A 23,770-nucleotide genomic window follows, 5' to 3' on the forward strand; every position below is an offset into this window, starting at 1 on the left:
ACTTACCGGAAGGGAGCCCTTTCCTAAGACTCTACCCCTAGCTGTCACTGACTAGCACTGACCCCTTTCTATCAACAGTCTTTCCTCTAGACTCCTCAGAACCTCACTCTCAAGTTTCCAAATCCAACTGACTAAACCAACTGCCACATGAGGAATCTTTAAAATCCCCCAGCCATCCTATTGAGGGACTATGAAGTAATGCATAGTTGCCACTGCTTGCCACTATGCCAATGCCCATTATAGAAGATACAATTTTACTCATGCACTGGGGCCCTGAGTGGCTCAGTAAGTGGGATAGGGATGAGGGATTATCCCCTTTTGCTTTAACAAAACCCTCTTTTGTACTTACACATAACATGGACTCACCCTAGCTTGGTGATAACTCTCTCATATCTCTCTATGGTCCTGTTTTGGCTTGAGTTCTGTCAGCATTCAGCCATCCCAAGTTCCTGATTAGATGGAACAAGTTGGATCTTCAACAAAACTGTATGATTTATAGGGACAGTTGGAAAGGTATCCATAAAAGTAATTAAATTCAGTCTGCAATGCAGTATTTCAGGCTTCTCTGCTGGCTAGTAATAGTGTGGGATTGCCATAAAAATCACCCTAGAAGTAGGATGAAACATTTGCATTGTACTTCTCAGAAAGTATAAATTCCTCCATCTTGGAAAAATCAGAGCCAGATGTGAAACTGAGAAATTGATAAAAAAAAATTAGTGGCTGAAAGTGCTGTACTTTTAGGGTTTTCTTTTTGCTTATTAACAAAATGCACCTGATGCTGGAAATGTGTAAACTGGCCATGGTGATATATGCCTTAGTTACATCCTGGTCAGACTGTTGTAAGACACTTCAGTTGGTCTAAAATGTTGGAACCAGATTATTGACTGGGGTCCCACTGCAGGATATTTATCTCTCTTCTTACAATAGTTTTGCTTACTTTGGGTTTCTTTGCAAATACACTTCAGATTACAGATGGTAAACTTTAAAACCATATATAATTTCAGACTAGTGTATATGAAAGACTATCTTTTTTCAAATTTGCCCAGGATTTAAGATCTTTAGGGAAAGATATCCCTTTGGTCCAAGTATAACTGGAGGCAGGTTTGGTGGCTTCATTTGTATTGTGCTTCATTTTTATGTAGTCAGTCATTTGACCTTTAAGGACTTTATTATGCAAGCTTAAAAAATTGGAATTTTAACAGGATAAAAGCATATTTGACCAATACTTACTACACAACGTCATGTCTGTCTCGCTGTTGCTTTGCATTCTATTGGTTACTGTAGTGCACCTTTTCATTGATGGGCAAAACCCATCAATAGGCTCCCAGTCTCACTGCCGTTTCATTAGTGCCTTCATGCAATAGGCAGATCCACTTCTTAGGCAGTCATCTCATGTGAGTGGGCATGATTCTGCTCCTTTCCCCCTTGCAGTGATCATAGCTGCCAACTGCTTTCTGAAACTGGCTGTTGTGTGCACATTCACACAATATCCATCTTTGGGAGGCAGTTGGCAGAAAATATTGTACACCATCACTCATTCCTACCCATCCTCTTGGAAGACAGCATTTTGCAGTCTGGAAAACAGATCATGTGACCATGGATTACCAAGGTGCTGTCATGGAAAAAAGTCATAAGAAATTATGCCAAACTGGTATTCTTCCATTCTTAAACTAGTGCAGTTGTGGTGGGACAGCAGGCTAGTGATAAAGTCCTACATTGCTTTCTTTGCTGAAAGGGTTTTTCACTGGTTGGATTTTGGATCTCCCCCGCCATTTTATTATTGCATTTTTGTTGAGTTATTACTGCATTTTTGTCAAATTATTAATTAATTTTCATGTTTTAATCAAGGCTTTGTGTGTTGTGGGGCTTATACAGTCAGGCCTCCAAATTCACAGACTTGCTATCTGTGGATCTGAGCATCTATGGATGGCAAGCCCCGTTGTCCCCAGTGGCCGCATGGTCCCACATTTTTTTGTATCTGTGGAGGGGGGTCTGGAACAGATATGGAGGTCTGACTGTATTATTGTTAGCTACCTTGGGTGCCATTTTTACTGGAGGGGCGGGATAGAAATGCAGTACAATGAATGAATAAATAGCTATCATAATATAATAAATATTTTAATTATGGAGTCAGTTCTTGATCATAAACTAATATTATTGGGAAAATATGAATGGCCTGTTTTGTAAATAGCTTGGAAAATTAAAATAAAAAGTAATAAATTACTGTCTGAAGCGCGCTTAGCCTTCTGAAGTGTTAAATTAAGCTTTTAGATGGTGAATGGCATGTGTGCATGCTCTCTGGGAATGCAAGGCAGTTAATAGCCACTGTAGAGGCATTGGGTTGGTACTAATGAGGCTCCTTCAACAAGGAAGTGATGAGGCAATAAGTTGTGCTTTCCCAGTGAAGCCTCAACAGAAAGTGCATTGTCGCTATCATCAATCACGAGGACAGAAAAGAAGTTCATGCACAGCAATGAAGTGGGCATTAAAAAGAATACCTTGAGCTTCATAGCAGTTGAAAGGGGTAAAAAAAAGAAGAAAATAAGATCTAAATCATCAGAAAAATTGTAAATCAGTCCAGAGAGGGTTGTAATGAGTTCTTTTAGGGAATTTTTCTCTTTCCTTAATTGCTTGATGAAATATTTATTATTCAATTTTGAGAGCTATCTGGCTGTACTAGTGTGTTTCACAAACGCTTTTGTTTTCATTATGGAATGAAGCCAGTTTGGAAGTTATACATACAGCTTATGATTTGTATTTTCTTGTACCAGAAATCTTTTGATCTTTGTGTAGAGAATTTTAGTTTGCACTTCTTCTTCCTTTAATTCTTGAAACATCTTTCTGGAGAAAAAAATCCTGTCTCCCTTATATTGGTCCCTTGGTATTTGCTGGCGTTTGGTTGTAGGACCATGTGGATACCAAAATTGATGGATGCTCAATTCCCACTACATACAGTGGCATTATATAATGCCAAAATCAAGGACTAGTTTTTGAATTTGTACACACACACATACACACACACACACACACACATTTTCAAGTTGTGGATGGTAGAATTCCATGGATGCAGAATCTGTGGATAAGGAGGGCCGACTGTATTTGCTTTGCCTATGGCAATATTTAGGCTAAAGCCTATATTTCATCAAGCATATTTTTCTGAATGTTTTGTAACTTTGCTGTATCCTTTTTGCTACCTTGGAGTGTATGAGCTTATTTTCTTCAATACATTTGAACTGGATAAGCATGAATGGATTTTGTTTGTTTGTTTATACTTGGGTTCTGCTGCTTATTTCTTTGAACATTCATGCAGAATGAACAATGTCTTCACTTAAACTAGAGTGCTTGAGTTGTATGCTTCACAAACAGTGGAAGCAGACTCCTTCATGATACTGAATGAAAGTGGTTTGTTTAGCTGTGTGCGCTGATAAAATGATCTAAAATGCTGCTAAAGTGGAACTGATATAATAAGTAGTTGGGAGTTGGAGGCATAGTGAATGCATCATAAGCTCTTTAAAGAAAAGAGATGGTGACATAGTAATGCTACCATTTTTTCTCTTCCTCCCTACACATATAGCTACTCCTTTCTTGCCAGCTGGTACAACTAAATTTGGATGTTCTATTGAAGTTACATAATGTAGCAAAGACCAACATTGCAGGCATATACTACACTTATTCCATCCTTAACCCAAGAAAAGACAAATAAACACACCAACTTGGTGGGGAATACGAAGATGTAGGAGATGATGATGATAATGATGATGATGATGATCATCATCATCCCTTCTTTTTCCCAAGATTGGGATTCAGTTTAAGTAAAATTATTACCATATAATTATAAAGCTACAAAAGATTAATATTAAAATAAAATAACACTATTTAAACTATTTAAAGCATACATCTTCCTAAAAGGGATTTTGATTTACCACAAGTATGATTCTCCTTTGTAACTATGTGGTTACTCAGGTAAACAAATTATTATTCAGTTGAACAAATTACGTCTTAATGGACAAAAACAAATGGTTATAGCAAGACATTTTGTTTTGAACTAGTATAATCAGTGAAATGCACATTGTGAAAACATTGAATTTATTTAATTTGAGAAAGCTTGCTTATTTAAAGTTGGCATAAAAGCATTTGCTTAGGGTTGTAGCCTGCAAATCATAATTCCAGGCGAATTTCTTTGAGTGGAGCAAAGATTTTGAAGTGAAGAACTTGTATGGAACAGGATATTTTCACTATATTCTATTTGGTGTTCTGTTCATAGAGTTGGATATGAAGACAAATTTGATCATCTCAGTAGCCACATTAATCTTTAGCAATAAAAGCACTGAAAAGTCCTATGGCGCCTTAAAAAGTAACAAATCTATTACAGCATGAATTGTTGTGGGCTGTATGCCACTTCAAAAATGTATAGTTTGTGGATATATCTAATGAAACATGATGCAGTCCTCAAAAGCTCGTGTTATAGCAAATTTGTTAACCTTTAAAGTTTCTAAAACACTTTGATTTTGAGCATCTGACTGAGACAAGAATCTGACACAGCCTTAGCTAAACATTGGGTCCCCAAAGACAACTTGTTTCTGGCTTGAGTTCAGTGACAAAAATCAGGAAGATCTTGCATTGAAATAAAATATGTGCTCCCCATTTAGACCTTTTGCATAGAGTGATAGGGATGGGAAGCAAATTTGAAGTCCATTCCTGGTCCCATCATATGTAGGGTATGGATCAGCTTGGTTTTGAGTTGAGCCCCCTACACTTCACTCATTTTATACATTCAACTTAGGTTCTTTCCAGATTTTATGATAGTCAAAAGCTCTGATTTGTTTTGCAGAATAATCAACCATGACTACAGAATCCGGATCAGACTCTGAATCTAAAGATCAGGAGCAGGAGCAGAAGGAAACTTCAAGTGAGCAAGGAACAGGTGGGACAGGAGGAGCCCAAAATCCACAACAGCAGCAGCAACAGCAACAACAGCTGAGTGAAGAACACCAGAATGCATTAGAACAATTTTCTGGTGTTGCAGCCCACAGCACTCCTGTGAAAAAGGAGCAGGCAAGTTATCCATCAGTTTGTGGTAAATTTATGAAACTTAACACTAGGTGGTTTTATTCAGGTATCTGTTTAATTAAACATTTTCTTTCTCTTAATGGTATTCTACTTTTTAACCTTGGGCATCATGAAGAAGTGTTGATCTTTTGGGATTGGGGAGAGTGGAGGCGGATTGCAGCTTTTTCTTCAGTTGTGTAATATTTTTATAATTTTTGTCAGATTGGCTTCCCTGCCAGGCTTAATTTTAAAGTTCACTGCTAATGATGGCAAGAGGTATTTTCCATCACTGTGTTAGAGCACACTAGGTTTTGGAGTAGCCAGAAACACTGGGGGCACATTTCAGTTTTGATAGCTACTGAAATCTAATTTCATTTGGGGTTGGGTGTTTCTTTAAACTAACACATTCTCATTTATTGATCTCTTGTGGTATGAAATCACTGCAGTTTTTAATTCTTTGTCATGTTATTTTTTTTAAAAAAAACTATAAAAATATAAACACTTGCATGGTTAATGCTTGCAAACATGGGTAGTTTCTTCAAAGGCCAGAATTGTGAAGTTGTTCCCTTTGAAATTAGAAGGGTTTGTGACACAGTAGGATCAAAATATTTTGCCATTATCTGTTAATTAACCATAGATGTTTTAGGTTAAGTGGATCTTACTCTTTCAAATTTTGAACCAACTTGTACACATTTAAGCTTTCTATAAATAACCATCATCCAGATTACATGACCAAAAAAGAAGGGAAAGGAAGACTAAAACTGTTCACACCTTGACAACAGCAGTGTTGATCCAGCTGTTATCTCATGATCCACAAAAACCTTAACACAATATGCTAGATGTTAATTTTAAATGCTTTTGGCAAATTATCAAACTGCTTAAGGAAATGCATCAAAAGTAACCTGGGTGCTAGAAAGAGTTCAGTATTCATGAAAGAGAATGGATTTGTGCATGTAAAATACAAAACAAAATATTTAATGTATGTCTCAGTGGTCATTTTGCCCTAGATAACTGCCTGAACAGGATGTCAGGCTTCTTTAGGAAGATGAAGTCTAATTCCCTGTGAAACTATCTTGCTGCATGAATACATCTTGACAGTTTGGGGTCCTGCTATAATAGTTCTTGGCATTTTTTATTTATTTGCACAGCACATATTAATACAAGGTACTCCTATGACAGTCTTAACCTAACCTAGAGAAATTCTCTCCAGCTTTATTTTTGTCCTGCTTAGCTACTCTTAAAAGTCAGTGCCCTGTCTTTTTTATTTTTCAAAAATGTATAAAGCTCCTATTCTTTGGCAGACCTGTCTATTTTCTGTTTTTCTCTGCAACACCTGCTATTTTTAACAAGTAAAATATAATTCTTCTCTCTGTTTGGTGTGCTGAATATTTAGTGAGCACTGTACTTTGCAACATATTGTGCAACACCCAACTCTTTAGGTCTGAAAGAAGATTAAAGCTTTTGGCCAGATTTGATTCATTCTCATGGACACTTGTTACAATGAAGGAAACAGCCCTGGAGGATTAATTTTTGATGAATTTCCTTGCTGCCAGGCTACTGACTTATTCAGAAGTCATTGAAAGCCAAATCAGATATGTTTTTATGATGGCCCAATGAAAATAAGATTAACTTTCTAAGCTTTAGCTAAGTTATTACTTCATTTCTGTTTCTGTTGATACTTTGTTTATTGACTTGTGCAAGGACTGTGAACAGAAGCAAAGACATTTTGAAAGTGCTGCTACTGCTGGAATTTAGCTATCTGGTGGGGGAAAAAAACATACAACAGGTTAGATTTTATAGAAAAACATACATCAGGTTAGATTTTATAAGCTCAGTCTCCCCAAAAAACAATAAGAGAAAAAGGACTTACTGGGGTGACTCTTCTTAGCACATTGCTCTGTATTAATAGTTTTGCAGCAGATCAGCAGTGTTCTTGGAATTGAAAATATGGAACAAAATCCATCTCTGTTACAATGCATTTATGTCTGCATTTTAAAAAATGGCTCCAAATAGTCCTCTGTAGAGGGATATCTGATTCTGAAAGCTTACTGTGATCAGCCGTGGTTTTTTTTTAATCTGAAACTGGAACTTAATCTCCCTGTTTTCTCTTTGTAGGCCACTGACAAAGAACGGGAATTTGCTGCTGCAGCAGCAAAACAACTGGAATACCAGCAGTTTGAAGACGACAAGCTATCTCAGAAATCATCCTCCAGCAAACTCTCCAGGTCTCCTCTAAAAATTGTCAAAAAGCCAAAAAGCATGCAGTGTAAAGTGGTCCTTCTGGATGGTTCAGAATATGGCTGTGAAGTGGAGGTAAATAGAGAGAGAAACGGGGTGGCGGTGAGTTTGTGGTGGGGGTTGGGGGTCTCTGTTTGTGAACGTATTACCTGGTGTTTCATCAACTAATTGTATAGTTGAAGGGTGGTTGCAAGAAAACTTCCCTTTTATTATCAAAAGGGAAGTGTATCCATGTGAACAGACATACAATGCTTAGAAAACCCCATGATGGCCAGTGTGTATTCAGTCTGGAATAGAGCATCAGAAAACAAAATAGAAACAGAATATTTCTGTTCCACTGGTTCTGTGTGATGACTTGCCTAGCAAATCTAAATAGAATATTTTGTGCTTGTGATTTTGATTTTGATGGATAGTGAGGGTAGCGCAGTAGGACACACCGTCAAGAAAAAAACATAACTATACAGATAGGAAATTTTACAGTTATTCGACATTGCAGTCATGTTTTCTAGCTGTGCCTGAATCTTTCTTTCTTCATGGGCACAGTAGTATTAGGGTTTCTTTCAGTAAAAAGGCTTTTGACTCATAGTCTTCAAAGGACATCCTGCCTAGAATTTCACACCTTTATGCTCAGGTTATGGATCTTTGAATCTGTGGGAATTGATGAGAAAGAGCGAGCAGTTTATTAAGCATCAAGGACAACAGTGTGTGGCAGTTATGGAACAAAGCCAATTCCATGCTAGGGATTATGAGGATATAGATTGAAAATAAAACCACTAGGATTTTAATGCCTATATAAAAATCTGTGTTGCAGATGCCTTTGGAATTATGTTTGTAGTGCTAGTATCTACATTTTGGAATGAATAGCAACTGGAAACGGTGTACAAAAGAGCAACCAAAACAAAAGGTTTAGATATAATAAAAGTCACATTTGGTGCTTTTCAGTTCAGAGAAAATACAACTGAGGATAGGGCTCATGATAGATGCTTTAAAACTGTGGATGTACACAAAGAATTTTTTTTCTTCCTCTCTTTACCACAATAATATTGCTCAAGATCATCTGGTGAAATTATCTGGCTTTCAGTTCAGAATAGGAAAAAAAAGGTACACTCGTCTCTCCACATTTGCGGCTTTGACTTTTGCTGATTTGATTATTCACTGATTTTATTAATATGTTACTCTCTAGGAATATCTATTTGTGGCGTAACTCTGTGGTCAACTTTACCCCAGCCCCTAATCCCAGTGAATGTGGAGGGATGAGTGTACTTATTCAGCACACATACTTTGTTTGTCACAAGGTGTAGTGATGGCAAAGGGTATTTTTGTTAAAAAAAAACCCCATAGAGGACATATCATATATTAGCTGTGATAACAAAAGAAAGCTTCTAGGGTTCTATATTGCAACAGTTTGCTGTATCCTGTTATGGCAGCTTATGCTGTGTGGCTCAGAATTATGCCTTACCAAAAAGGCCAACCAATGGATCAAGATGTTCAGGATAACAGTGGAGTTTCTCAGCAATGTGTCACGAGAAACTACTAGATTAATGCCAAGACCCCAACTCAGCAGCTTTACTGCTGGCTCTGCTGTCCCAGCCATTTTTAGACTACCATTACTCCAGTATCCAGAGTGCAGGAAGAATTGTTCTCACAGATGGGGCTCAGGAGTGATCAACCTTGGGCTCCCCATTGACCACTGCATCAGCCTGCATCAGCCTTTCAATCAGGCTTGTATCTGTCTTCTCCTGATGGACCTGTGGCAAAGTTAGGGCCTATACAGACCAACATTTTGTGCCGGTCTGTGGGCGGACTCAGGATGCAATGTCCTCGTGTTGGATGCCTAACCCATTCCCATGGCACCATTTTGCCATGCGCCAATTTACACAGCACGTGCCGTCATGACGCACCTCCAGCACTGCATCCACATGATGCAGCGCCAAAGGGGCATCATAAAGCTGTGCCGACATGACTATGGCACCCCTTGGTGGGAGCAAAAAGAAGTCGCTTTTTGCAACTTCTTTTTGCGCTCTCCAGAGGTCAGATCAGTGCCGTGACATAAGATTACTGCGACCCCGATCCAGCCAGTAAAGGGGTGGCTGCATGCCGCCCCTTAGGGGCAGTTTGGAGAATCCCTTAGTGAAGTGACCAAATTGACCATTGCACATAAATTCCTTGATGTACATGGCTTCCACAGTAGTACTGTTGGAAAGTTTATTGGTATCCTTTGAATCCTTCTGAATCCCATGAGTAGGAGAGAAACCAGAGTCTTTACTCTTCTGAAGTCTTGTCCAAGGAAGTGGTGGCAACATGACAAGATTCTTGCCTTCATGTGACCCACTTGTGGTTGACCACTGTTAGAAATCTGTCATCTATCTGGTTGGTCCCTTTCAGAAACTGAAGGTTGAAAATGTCAAATCAGTGTACTGATGCTTGAGGTTTTTTTCAAATCGCGGTGGGAGAGCCTGCTTGTGTGCACAGATTGTAAGAGAATAATTTAACATTTTGTTGCACTGGAAAATCAATAGATTATGAACAGAATATATTATTTTGAAGTTCATCCATGCTGTTAGCAGAGTAAGTCAGAACAGGAATCACTTTGCAATTTGAAGCATTTATTTTCTTCTTTTTTTTAAAACATAAGGATGTTATGGGCAACTTGAAGAAAAAATCACGAGAGGGAGCTGAATTGCCTAGTACACTGAGAGGCAGTACAGATTGGCACTTTGTGCTGGCCTGACTGTGTTCTAGGGGTGAAGAAGGGCTGAGCATTTACATGCTCAAAGCCCTTCCTCCTCCCCTGGGGCACCATCTTGGCATGCGCCTATTTACACGGGGTGTACCACAATGATGTCCCTCATGCTCAGCGCCCAAACAGCGCTGCACACAGGGGGCATCATAATGCTGCACCACAGCAGTTATGGCACCCCTTCTATGGCACCAATCTCCATGTGCAGGCCGCGCCGTGTGGTTGCCGTGGCATGTTCCACTGTCAAACAGCTTTTACTGTTAGGAGGAACTTCCTGACAGTAAGTGCTGTTCGACAGTGTAACACACTCCCTCAGAGTGTAGTGGAGTCTCCTTCCTTGGAGGTCTTTAAGCAGAGGCTGGATGGCCATCTGTCAGGGATGCTTTGATTGAGATTTCCTGCATGGCAGGGGCTTGGACTGGATGGCCCTTGTGGTCCTTTCCAACTCTATGACTCTATGAAAAGTGCAAGTAGATAAATAGGTGCCACTTTGGAGGGAAGGTAAACAGTATTCTGTACAGTCATGCTAGCCACATGATGTACAGAATAGTCTTTGACAATGCTGACTCTTTGACTTAGTAAGATGAACACTATGATGATGATGATGATGATGATGATGATGATGATGATGATGATGATGAATGATTTATTTATAGCCTACAAGGAATCTGGGCGGGTTACAACAATAAAAAAACATAGAAAATAAAATAAAATTAAAAATTAGTCCCTTCCCAACCCCCCATCCCAGTACTAAAATTACGATTAAACAATCAGCATTTAAAAACACTGCCCCCTACATTCAGATTTGACTTGACAATCTTGTAAAAGGGGAATACCTGTACCTTTAGCTGTAAATATGTTACATATTTTTACTCTGTATTGTGTCTGTATTGTTGTTAACAGCCTTGAACTCAATTTGGTAGAAAGGCACAATACATATTGGACAAATGAATCTACAGATTGTCTCAGTCTGATTATAACTATAGGCAAGGCTAGCAGGAAACCATGTACACTTTTCATTTCAGTTTACCTTCTTCTTCATACCAAAGGCTTGGGCCCCATTGCTTCTCTGCCCATGGTGCTCATCCCTAACCCTTTTTTCAACAGATGCAAGCAAACTCTCCCTCTCCCAATTTTGATTTTCACATTCTCAGAAATACTACTCTTCAGAGCCATTCTACACGATGGATATGCTGAATCAAATGGCAGGAATGCCTACTAAAAAGGACCTGTCTGAAACTATGAATGACATTTGATAAGACAGGGCTCCAGTCAAATAAATGAAGCCTACAGATAATGTAAGAAGTGGAGCATGGAAAAAATATGGATTGGATTACAAGGCTAGAAAACGTCAACCATATCCAAGTAGAAATCACTTGAAGATCATTCAGAAAATTTTGTCTGTATGGATGTGTATAACATGCATGTGTGCACATATGTGTATATATGGTGGGAAACGAAGTCTTCTCCCTCTCCTGCCAGGCTAGCAGCTCCATCAGATATGGAAAAGCTGCGGCCGTCTGTTTCAACTTTTTGTGGTGTATAATACAATCTGTCCAAAATTTTCAAAAACAATTCTTTGAGCTCTTGAGAGGCAAAAAATTGTGTCTCTCCCCCCCCCCCCCCAGCTTTTCCTCAATTTTCCAGGGCAATGGGGTGGCTGAAATCTTGTGCCCATCTAACCATATATTCCTTAACTGTTTCTTTCTCCATTTCTCTACCTAAAATAATTTTCAATTTGTTTTCCATAACACTTCATTCAGCTCAATTTCTTGTATCTTCTTCAAATTTTCTCTTGATTTGCATATAATTAAACCAATGTAAATTTATATTTTTCTTACTTAATTCTTCTCTTTGTTTCAATTGTATGTTCCCTTGTTCATCCTTTTTTACTAATTCCTTGTACATTAACCATTTTTGCTCATTAAAAAAATGTTCATGTGTTAATAATATCCATTGTGGTATTTTACTGTAACATTTTCCCATTATCTGAAACCATCTTTTCAATAGGGTTCTCGGATGATTTTGAAATCTTTGTTGACTATCATTTTTTTGATACCACAAGTAGGCATGCCAACAATACCTTAGATCTGCCCCCTCTAAACTCAGGATTACCTAGTTTTATCCAATCTTGTATACATATGAGGCTACAAGCCCATGGGTATAGTTTCAGATCAGGTAGTGCGTATTCCCTCCCTCCCTTCTCTGCTGTTTTTTAATGTTTCTCATTTAATCCTTGGTTTCCTACATTTACAGACAAATTTTCTGAGTTCTTTATTCCAATTTGCTCTGATTCTCACATCATTTATGATTGGAAGATTTAATAGCAAAAACATAACATTTTTGAAAGTCCGTAACAGAAGCATTTGAAAAACACAGAAAAACTGAGAGATAATAATTATTATCACTATAAGAGATGTTCTATAGTGGAATAGATTTCCTCAGAGTGTGGTGGACTCTTCATTTTTCATGGTCTTTAAACAGAGATTGGATGGTCATATTGTGGAAATAATTCCATTGTATATTCCTGCATGCCTGGGGGTTGGACTAGATGGTCTTTGTGGTGCCTTCCAACTCTTAAGATTCTATGAACACAAGACAAGGGGAAATAAGCAGAAATAATAATTGCAGGAAAGAATGACAGCTCCTACAACTGAAGTGATAGGACTTGAGAAGGGAATGACAGACCTGGGATTGAGATGATGGGCTCAAGTATGGAGTCTTAAATCCGAGAATAGAATGACAGCCCAAGGACTTGAAAAATGATTCCATATTCACTCCCTGTTGTTTTTTCCCCCTTGGGATGTTGCTTTCATCCACTTGTCTTGCCTGTCTTCCAGCCTTCTCTCTACTTTCATATGTTATGTATACTGCTAGCCAACTCCTCTACTTTCATCTATGAGATCTGACCATAGCAAAGTTCCTGTATCACACCATAACACTGATCAGTCTTTCTCAGTAAACTGAATGGCAGGAACTTTCCAAAATCTCAGGCATAGCTCTCCTGTTGTCAGTGCCTCTGAGTCTGCTTTTGCCTATTTTGTCTCTCCCCTTCTCCTCCTCTTCAAAGCACACTCATAGTGATTATTACCTGATCCCCTCCCCTCTCACCATACCCTTCTCCTTTTGTGTCATATCTTTTTAGATTGTAAGCCTGAGGTCAGGGAACCGTCTATTATCCCCTCTGTTGTAAGCCGCCCGGATTCCCAGTGATTGGACGGCATATCCTATTATTATTATTATTATTATTGTTGTTGTTGTTGTTGTTGTTATTATTATTATTATTATTATTATTATTATTATTATTATCTGTTGGATTCCACTGCTGTTGACATTTAGACCATTCCTGATCTGTTTTGGTTTTGTACTGATCTCAGGTCTTTTAAAACAAAATATGTCCTGCTTTTCTGTTATCTTTGTGGCTCTTTTAAATATGCACATTTTGGCAGCAAGATTTCTGCCATGGTCCATTGAACTAGTTGAATGTAGGAAATCTGCTAAACATTACAGCCTAGAGAAGGGGGACTGCATAGAAACCATAATTGTGATTGCATTTGGGATTCCTGTGTTAGTTTTTCCAGTCTTGTAAAGTCTGTCATTACTTGTCCGCATCATGCCTCCCTGCTAATGTGATTTAGCCCTGTGAGCCATTCCATTCTTTCCCAGGATCCATTCCTTGCTTCATTTCTAGCTTGCATGCCTTTTGCTGGAGCCTTGTCATATCAATTGACACATGGAGACAGAAAAGGAGATGAGAATTGTTGTATGGTTGTCTAGATCAGGGCTATTGATGAGTCTGCAGAAGGAATCCCTAGTTTCCACTGAGCAGGTGCAAAGACAGCTTTGCTTTCCTGATTCTGGAAAAAGACAGATAAAGAAGCTACTACTTTTAAAAAGCACTGTCAACTGATAAAAGTACTGTACACATATCACAACAGTTCAGTACTGTAATGTGAAAACTAGAATTAACAATTCACTTCAAAACATATCAGTTCTGGCAACAGTTTAAATATGTGGATTGTGTATATGTATGGAACAAATAGCTTAATATCACTGCCTTATAATAAATTTGTTATCAACAGGACAAAGCAGCTGCTCTACTGGTGTAGGGTATGGAAGAATTATTCATAATGTTACCCTGTGTGTATAAGGAAAACACTGAACATATTTGTTATATAATACTGCTTCTACTGAACTCAGACCCTCAGCCCTTTTTAGAACGTGCAATAGATCTAAAGAAAACTGGAAACACACAACCTCATCTTCTAACTTCACGATTCAAAGCATGCTAAACACCAAATATTTTCCTGTACATAACATCATATAGTTCTGAATATGAAAGAACTTAACAGCCTCATCACTTTTAGATAGCATTTCTAGATACAGATTTCCCCCCCCTGTAATTAGCCTAGCTCAAACTTGGAATTTCACATTTTCCATTTATAGCACTCCCTCGATTTTCCATTTCTTCCGTCTTATTTCCTGCCACACACACACACACACACACACACACACACACACAAATCTATTAAGGATTGAAAGATAGAATAGCTGCACAGTCTTTTGATTATTAAGTCATCTGAATATCATCTGAAAACATCCAGAGTGTGATTATGTTAGGCTTTTTTAGTAGATCAAGAAGAGTTTAATCAAATGTCTAGGATTTGATAACATCATTTTACTAAGAAGGGTGAGTGTATTCTGTTTTTGTATCGGCTGTCAGGACACATTAGCAGGAGGCAACCCTTTCGTTTTCTTCCCACTACCAGTGTAACATTTTTGTAACCATTACATTTTGTAACCAAGTCCCAACAACTTGCCTAATTAACCCAGGCCCATCATCCAATTCTGTCTCTACACCAGCAAAAGCAGTTTTCACCGCAGCAAATGGAAGGGGTAAACCCCTAGCCCTTCCTCTACCTCTTCAAAAACTGTTCCCTGAGAGGTGAGGAAACTTTCCAGATCAGGTTTTAAGTTCTGGAGAAGGCTGCAAGCAGAAAGGCAAAAAAAACCTGGTGGTTACTGCTCACACCAAATTAGATTTAAGCCAAGAAAATGTTGTTTACAAAAATATTTTAAAATGACCAGCCTTACTGCTAAAATTACAGATGTAAACATCTTCCTCCATCGCTCACCTTTTGTAGAGCTGATGGTCTCCATTCAGGTCTGCTTCAATAGATGTTAATCCTCTGATATTTTATAAATTAATATATCTCCTATAATTTCATAACATTGAAGAAACTCTCTTGTAAACACTATAGTTTGAATGCATGCAATACACTGATGAGATTGCTGCTGCTGAAGTCTTGAGCAAAGGCCCTAATTTGGTCTGATTCCAGAATGAGGACTAGGTCACCAATCTTCTTATCAGGATTTAGCAATCCTTTGGTTGCTGGGTTGTTGCTGTTTTATTTTTATTTTTTTGGATTAGTGCTGGCTTTTTACAATCAACAAGTATTTAGGAGGAAAAAGGTTGGCCTCTGTAGAAAATGTGCCATATTATACAACATCAGTGACACTTGATATATACTTGTCACTGTGGTATAGAAACAATGTAATGTATTATCTGGAAATTGAAAGCCAACTGGATGCTGACATTTAATGATATATGCAGTTGTAATGCTGGAGAAATTGTTAGCAATAGTATTTGCCACTTATACTATTCATTGTACAGTCAGCCTTCTGTGTCCACAGATTCTGTATCCATGGATTCAACTATTCAGAGTTTGATTTTTTTTTTAATCCAAAAGACACATCTTAATTTTGCCATTTTATATAAGGGACAACATTTTACTACTCCACTGTAAATAACAGAACTTGAGCATATATGGATTTTGGTATCAATGAGGGTGGCTGGAACCAAAACTTAGTGGATACCAATGGCCCTCTGTATAAAATCAAACTGAAAAAAAATAAAAATAAAAATTAGGAGTTCTGTAATTGGATATTGAAAATACTGTACTTTTTAATCCGTTGTATGAGGTTTTTTGTGGGTTTTTCGGGCTATGTGACCATGTTCTATAAGAGTATTCCTGATGTTTCGGCAGCATCTTCACAGAAGATTTACATCGTTTACTATTTTCCCTGTGAAGGCCCCCGTTGCAGCCTGTAAAGATACAAATGGGATGTCTAGTTTCACTCATGTGGCCAGGTGACCTCTTCCAATATCACAGGCTGAGACTGGGACCTTCACAGGGAATGTGGCAGTGATGGTAGGTAAGGGGGCATGTGGCTGTGTGGCAAACTGGCAAACAGCCAGTTTTCTTTTTAAAATACTTTAAGGGCTGTTTGGGTTGAGGTTGGGTCAGGACAGCCAGATCGACATCTGGTCTGCTTAACGCTGGGGAACATGGGCCTTTTGGTCCACACGTCCAGCATCAGTTAATCTAAAATGGTTTGGAGAGCTAAAAATGTAGGAAAATTGCTTTGCACTTACCAAAAGAAATTTGGGAAGGAAATATGGTGGGAGAGCATAGCCCTCCAGCCTTTGACATTTGGATTCTCATAGGATCTTCTGATCCTCAGCTCCTAGCAATTGCCAATCCTGTATACATGTTCCATTAATAAGGCTTGAAACACAGAAAGAAGAATCCATGTTCCTGTATGAAGCGATGATAAAAGTATCAAAGGACTACCTTAGAATTGTGTTTCTTGGGCTAAGAATGTTCAAGAGAACTTCAGGTAGCCCTGAGTGTAGAAACAGCTACAAGATATGATGCACCACTAGCTCTTTTTCTTGCTGCTTAATGTTCAAAAGGGTGGCTGCTATATGTAAATCTGAACACAACTTTTTGCATTGGTTTGTTGCTGTATTATTTGAATCATTGATATTTCAATATCCTGTCAACTTAAACAATACAGAAAGCCTGCTATTTTTACTGTAAAATGTTGAATGATCACAAATCCTAATCTTTTTACACATTTTAATAATCATAATCATAATATTTATTAGTACCCTGCTTCCCCCCCCAAAATTGGGATTCAAAGCACCTTACAGTCTAAAAACACAGAACAATTAAAAGCTTACAAATTACTAATTGATTAATATCCTTCTTTCCTTTCATATGAGACCCAAAGAGTGCGCCCTTTTAAAAAAAAAAACCCGCATATGGTCGAGCCCCATTGAAAGTAATGGGGCTTGTGCATGTGGCACAGGCCGTGCCGTGCATGGATGTGCCACCCCTTGTGCCCCTGCACACTTTCAACAAATGCTGAAAGCCACGTATAGTGCATTCATGTATGACACGGGTGCACTGTACCTTAAAACAATACAGCTAAAAATAATCGAATACAAAAAATTAAAAGCATTAAATATAATCTTCTTAAATAAAATATTAGTTTAAAACAGTTACAAACACATTAAAACCCACCCATTGTACTATTCAAACTAGATTTAAAACTGGTGTATTGAAATAGGAAAGTCTTAGCCTGCTGGTGGAAGGAAAGTAGGGAAGTGATTAACCAAGCCTCCCATGGCAGAGAGTTCCATAGCTTGGGAGCAGCCACCAAGAAGGCCCACTCCCAGGTCCTCACCAACAGTATTTAAGGTGGTGGGACTGAGAGAAAGCCTTCCCCACCAAAATCTTAAAACTCACATAGACTTGTATAGGGAGATACAGGGTTTTGAACAGCCTGGCCCTAAGCCTGGACATTTTTAATCTGTTTTACTTCACATTTTAATCTACTTTAAGAGTTGCATTATTTGAATTATGGGCCCGATCAGACAGGTCAAAATAAAGCTGCTTCGGGTCACTTTGGTGATATGCTGTTTAAATGACACACGCATCTTAAGAGGCAAGACGCTGTGCCAAAGTTTCACTCTAGTCCTTAGGACTGGAGCATGACTTTGGCATGGCTTCTGGCCTCTTAGGATGCATACAACATTTAAACAGCACACCTCCAAAGTGACCCAAAGCAGCTTTATTTTGGCTTGTCTGTTCAGGCCCAAAGTTAGATATTATGAAGAGTAGTGTAAAACAGAACATGCCTTTTCTTTTAATGCTCTTTATTCTGAATGTTAGCCCCGGTTAAATGTTATTTTTCTTGTCCGGAACTATGTTACCTTTAGGAAACTGTTAACAGTAAAAAAATAACTTATCACATAAAGAGAATAATCAGTGGAAAATCAGTGAACTGTGCTTTATGGCCTTTTTGCACAACTGTATGGCTGTGAACATCTGTAAATGCACATGTTTTTCTCAGGTAACATCTTGCCTTAGGGATACTAAAAAAACCTGATGCTATTTACCTTTATAAGTGAGGCAAAGTTTGTAGTAATGGAAATGTGGCATGCCACTGTTGGATATAGTTTGCCTTATACAGTAACTTCTAGTGAAGACTGACATTACTTCTTCCTTCTGCCTGACAGAATTCAATAGTGATTCAAACCAACAGTCAGTTGAAAGGTGGCTGTTTTAAAGAAAAAATCCAAAGCTTTTATTTTGCCATCTTGGCTCTCCAGCCACATTTCCTAATCTGTTTTTCAAATATACAGGATGCTTATTTTTATGTTCTACAGTGATCATGTGCACAGGCAGTAGTGATGTACACTGTGGGTACAATTATTATGAGGACCATAACAGAAATCTGTATTTGTATTGCATATACTGTACTCAGTGTTTACATGCCCTTTTTTTCTACATAATTATTTTGTGTCCTTAAATCTGATGATTTTCATCTGCAACCGTATGTAGGAGTGTTAATAGAAATCTTGACTTTTGATGCCAGCCAAAGGAAAGAACAAAGTTACTGCTCTTGGAGTAGGATGATATGGATGGGATACTTTCTTATTGATTCCAAAAGGAGGTATTAATATTACTGATGCTATGAATGGTCATGTGGAAAATATCTATAAAAAGCTGACATTATTTGCTCTGCTTACAAACTCAGACTGGCATGGAGTTTTGAAATGCCTCGTGTTGTGCAGGATGAGTGTTTGCAGTTACACTGCTTTCATTGCCCAAGAAGTCAAGATTTCAGAGGCTGACCTACTATGAACACTAAAATCATTCAGCTGGAAGGGCTGGACATGTGCTGTTACTGTACTACGGACAAAGTGTTCCTGACATCCTGCTCAACATCCAGGCCTCTCCTACATGAATAATACTATGTACAGAATAGGTGAAATTATGTTTTCAGGTTTATAGGCTAATTTTTTTTTTTAGTGTTTTAATGCTTGATAAAGATCTTTGTGTGTACATTTCTATTTTCACTGATTTTAATGAAAAGGTAATAGCATATCACTATGCCAGTAAAGAATTAGAATTATATATTTCTGAAAGTAAGCAGGCAAGGATCATGGCACACAAAACTTAATTTTGAGCCAGTCAGAATATAAATTGGCATGAGAAGAAAGAGAGCTTCGTTTTGGCACCATTTGTGTAGAACACTGTGTATTTTTCTGCTCCTGATTTATCATGGACAGTAGATCTGCTCTGAAAATAAACTACAAATTCTAGAACTGATGCAATTTATTTCAATATATTTATTGATGTAAATTCCCTGAACTGACCTGAGGACTAACAACACTATCTTCAGAGTCATATGACATAGTAGATGTAGCACCAATTATTGAAAGATGTCTGTTTAAGATATCACATGATTTTCCTCACATATCTTGTAGTAAGCATGTTTTGTGACTGGATAGTTTACAGTTCTTGCCTGGCATTCACACATTCTCATTGAAATAAAGCAATTTCTCTTTGCAGAAATGTATGTGCATTTTTGGCTCCAAAACCATGTTTTTAATGTAATATGCTTCTCGGTAGATATGTCTTTTGTGCAAAATGACTGGGTTTTGCACAAAAACAGCAATTTTGCACAAGATAATGTTTATCTGGAAACAGATTGTGAAAAAGTGTGGAGGGGGGGGGCTGTCAGTAAAACAAATCCACAGTATTTCTAAAAAACACACACTTTTTCTCCAGAGTTTGCTTTTAATTTAGTACTATTTTAGTGTATTCCCTTCCCTTCAACTGTTTCTAATACAGTGAGTTCTTGATAATTGGTTTTTCAGTTACGCATTGTACACTAATTATTAATGAATATTTTTTAAATAGAGCTATGTGTTAAGCACCTATCTCTTGCAGTCTTCCAGTGAAACACCTTAACCTGCAGTTGTTCCTTGTTGTTTATCAGAGCAGACAGCTATGCAAAGTCATGAACATGCCAGTTTAAAACATCTTCAGGTTTGACCTTGCTTGGCTTTTAAATGTCAAAATATTATAGAAATGCAAATGGATGCAAACTGGACCATTGAACCTTAATTCTGAGTCCAGAAATTTTATTGATATACTGTATATTCGTTTTTCTTGACCAATACTAAAATGGAAAGCAAAGGAAGTGATTGCTATACTGTGTAAAACTAGCATCTGTTTATTTAGAGACAGAACATTTTTGGATGCCTCGTCTTCTCAATGGCTTAAATCCATTCCCATGCTAATGAATTCCACTAGAATAGCAGGAAAAGGATTTCATTCCCCTTTCTCATCAACCTTCCAAGATGCCCAAAAGGTGCTCTGGCAGATTTTTTTTAGCCCTTCAGAACAGGTTTTGAGCAGAAGAACATGTCCTTTATTCTGATTTCACTGATGGAAGCAGTTCCAACAATCAAATAATAACACTGGAAACTTTCCGTAGGGTACTTCAGGGGCTGTGTACAAATAAACACAATAAACAAAATAAAATAGATAAAAAGCTGAACAAAAAAGTCATTAAATAGTTGTGTTCCTGTTTTCTCAGGCTTCTGAATGAGAAGATATAAAATAGATTGCCCTTCTGCTAAATAACCTGATACTTAACATAATATTGCTCTTTTAATGCACTGCCCATTTCCATCATTCTAAATGGCTTCTTGATTACTTGTTTTCTGAAGAACCTAAGGAATTTGAGACTAAATATTTGGCCTTTGGGGGAGTTAGCAGAATGGAATTAATCTACTTAGCATAATTTTGCTGCAGTACAATTTAGATTGAGAATGATAATGTTCACAAATACTTATTATTTTTACTGCTTTGAATATGTATCCCTATTCCTATTTTGTACTGTTTATTACTTCTTTAGGTGTCTCCTAAAGTACTATTTAACAATTAAAGATGTGCTTCTGTTTGCTAAAACAAAACAGTTCAGAAATGTTCTATAATATTCAGAAATGTCCTACCATTACAGCAGCCGGCCAAAGGGTCTAATTTAAGATGATTGTTGGAGAGTAAATCCCATTGGACTCAATCAGTTTTTGTTATTGATAGCTGCCTTTGAGTCAACCTGGACTAATGGTGATCCTGTGAACGAGACAACTCCAAGCACCCCATCCTCCACTTCTCACAGGCCTGTGGTTTCCTTGATCAAGTCTATCTAACTGGCATGCAGTCTTCCTCTCTTTCTGCTGCCCTCTAACAACCCCAGCACCATTGTCTTTTCTAATGAGTCATTTCTTTTCATGATCTGGCTGAAGTATGACAGCCTCAGTTTAGACATCTTGGCTTCCAGAGAGAGTTCAGGCTTGATCTGCTCTGGTTTGTCTTTTTAGTTGTCCATTGTATGTATCCTCAGTACTTTTCTCCACCACCACATAACACATAAATTAATTTTCTTCCTATCTGCCTTCTTCACTGTCCACCTGTCACATCCATACATGGTAATGGGGAATACAATGGCTTGGACTATTATAACTTGGGTGTTTATCTGTATATCTTTACACTGTAGGGTTTTGTCTAGTTCTTTCATAAGCGCCCTTCCCAATCCTAATCATCTTCTGATTTCTTGATTGCAGCTTCCATTCTTTGTTCTTGACTGCAGTCTCTATTCATGAAGCCGTACATCTGAGAAAAATCACACTCGTAATGGAAGCAACTGCCACTCTTATGATGGCTCTCTTCTCTCTGTCTAGATTTGCAGTAACAAAAACAAAACTCTCTGGCCCACTCGAGATGCCAGCATTCAGCACTATCTGAGGACAATGCTCTCAGAAGTAGCTTAATGTACTACAGGTGCCCTGACTCTCCGTGCACTCATATACTGAGATGGCTAAGAGTCATCACCTGGAGCTATTCAGTATGATACAACCCCTGTAGTAAGTTTTTGCCTCATGCCACATGCTCTCACTCAGCGTTTCCTGGCAGTCTGGCAGTAATTGCTGCATCCTATCAATCATAATATTTTCACAACAGTTTAAAGGAATATTGTTTCAACATCTTGATACCCCTCATGATGTTTGAACCTTATTGTACCAGAAAGTGGTGGTGGGTGATGAAAAGAGGGAAAAGTAGAGTTGGATTGGAAGGAAATGTGTGTGTGTGGACTGTGGAATTTAACTGGTGCTGCAGTCAACTTCTTGAAAGTCCTTCTTGGTGAGAGTCATCACAATAATGCTGCTAGGCCTATACTAGAGAATAGTAAATAATTGCTATGACATCTAACTTGGATTATTGAGTTTTCATACATCTTATTCGAACTACCCAGAGTCTAGTCCCATTGAGTCTAAAGTCAGAAGAAGAACAAAGGAGGAGCAGGAGAGGGAGAATAGAGAATGTTTCCTAAAGAGAAGAGCCTTTTCTTATCACACTTGACTCTCCTCAACTTGGTGCTTTTCTTAATAAACAGATTAATTTTCTTTGGGGTAGGGAAAAAAAGGTAAAATTCTCTGAATTCATTTCCTACCTTTTTCTGAAAAACTTCCTCTTATGTTAAAAGGAAATACTTCACACGTAGGCACAGACATTTCCCCAACAGCAACAGTGATCTCAACACACACACACACGATGAAATTGAGCTAACAATGGTGCTAGCTGGCAGCTAGATATCTTCACTCTTTTGCTGCAAAAAGAGGAAGAGCAAGCAAGAGAAAGGGGATGGTGTGCTGCCCCCTCCCCCATTAATCTCTTCTTTTAAAGAAAGTAATTATTTAGTTTGGGTTATAGCACTGGTTTATTTTGATGACTGTAAGCTGTTGCATTTGTCTGTTAGTATTAATTCTCTGGAGTGGAGGCAGAAAGCTTGCCGCTTAGGCTGAGTGGGGAAAGTCAGCCCTCCCCTCTCCCCTGCTGTCACTGCAGTTAATCATTTCCTGTCATTGGGAAATTGCCTTCCCCCAGTTCCCTCTGACACTAGGGACAGCTAGCAACAGAGCTGGCCCTTTATCAGAAAGAGACAAACCAGTTTTAATTGAACTGAGGTTCATTGTTTCAGGATCTTAAAGTGTCTATAACCTTTATAATTATCGGCCAGTATCGCTATTGCCATTTTTGGGGAAGGTGATTGAGAGGGCGGTTGCAATCCAACTTCAATCGATCTTGGATGAAACGGATTATCTAGACCCATTTCAAACCGGCTTTCGGGCAGGATACGGGGTTGAGACTGCTATGGTCTCCCTGGTCGATGATCTCCGTCTGGGCATGGACAGGGGTAGCGTGTCCCTGTTAGTGCTCTTAGACATCTCAGCGGCTTTCGATACCATTGACCATGGTATCCTTCTGGAGTGCCTAGTGGAGCTGGGAATCAGAGGCACTGCGCTCCAGTGGTTCCGATCCTATCTCTCTGGGAGGTTCCAGATGGTGCAGCTGGGGGACGTGTGCTCCGACAAGAGGGCCCTTACATATGGGGTCCCTCAAGGAGCCATTCTGTCCCCCATGCTCTTTAACATTTACATGAAACCGCTGGGAGAGAGCATCCGGAGGCATGGGGTGCGGGGTTATCAGTATGCTGATGACACCCAAATAGTCTTCTCTATGTCTCCGACTGATTCAG

The 23,770-nt window shown here is 38.5% G+C and overlaps 1 protein-coding gene across 15 annotated transcripts in view; it reads left to right on the plus strand.

The window, feature by feature from the left end:
• The window catches only part of LOC121917317 (band 4.1-like protein 3), a 201,353-nt gene that overhangs the window by 122,175 nt on the left and 55,408 nt on the right, over window positions 1–23,770 (plus strand). For all 15 annotated transcript variants that reach the window (XM_042443178.1, XM_042443177.1, XM_042443176.1 and 12 more), the window contains 2 exons: window positions 4,832–5,055; window positions 7,165–7,362. In XM_042443178.1, coding sequence (XP_042299112.1) covers window positions 4,843–5,055; window positions 7,165–7,362 — 411 coding nt within the window. In that variant the 5' untranslated portion in view covers window positions 4,832–4,842. The remainder of the gene's footprint in view (window positions 1–4,831; window positions 5,056–7,164; window positions 7,363–23,770) is intronic.

The sequence above is a fragment of the Sceloporus undulatus genome, unplaced genomic scaffold (assembly GCF_019175285.1).
Source record: "Sceloporus undulatus isolate JIND9_A2432 ecotype Alabama unplaced genomic scaffold, SceUnd_v1.1 scaffold_15, whole genome shotgun sequence".
NCBI lineage: Eukaryota > Metazoa > Chordata > Lepidosauria > Squamata > Phrynosomatidae > Sceloporus > Sceloporus undulatus.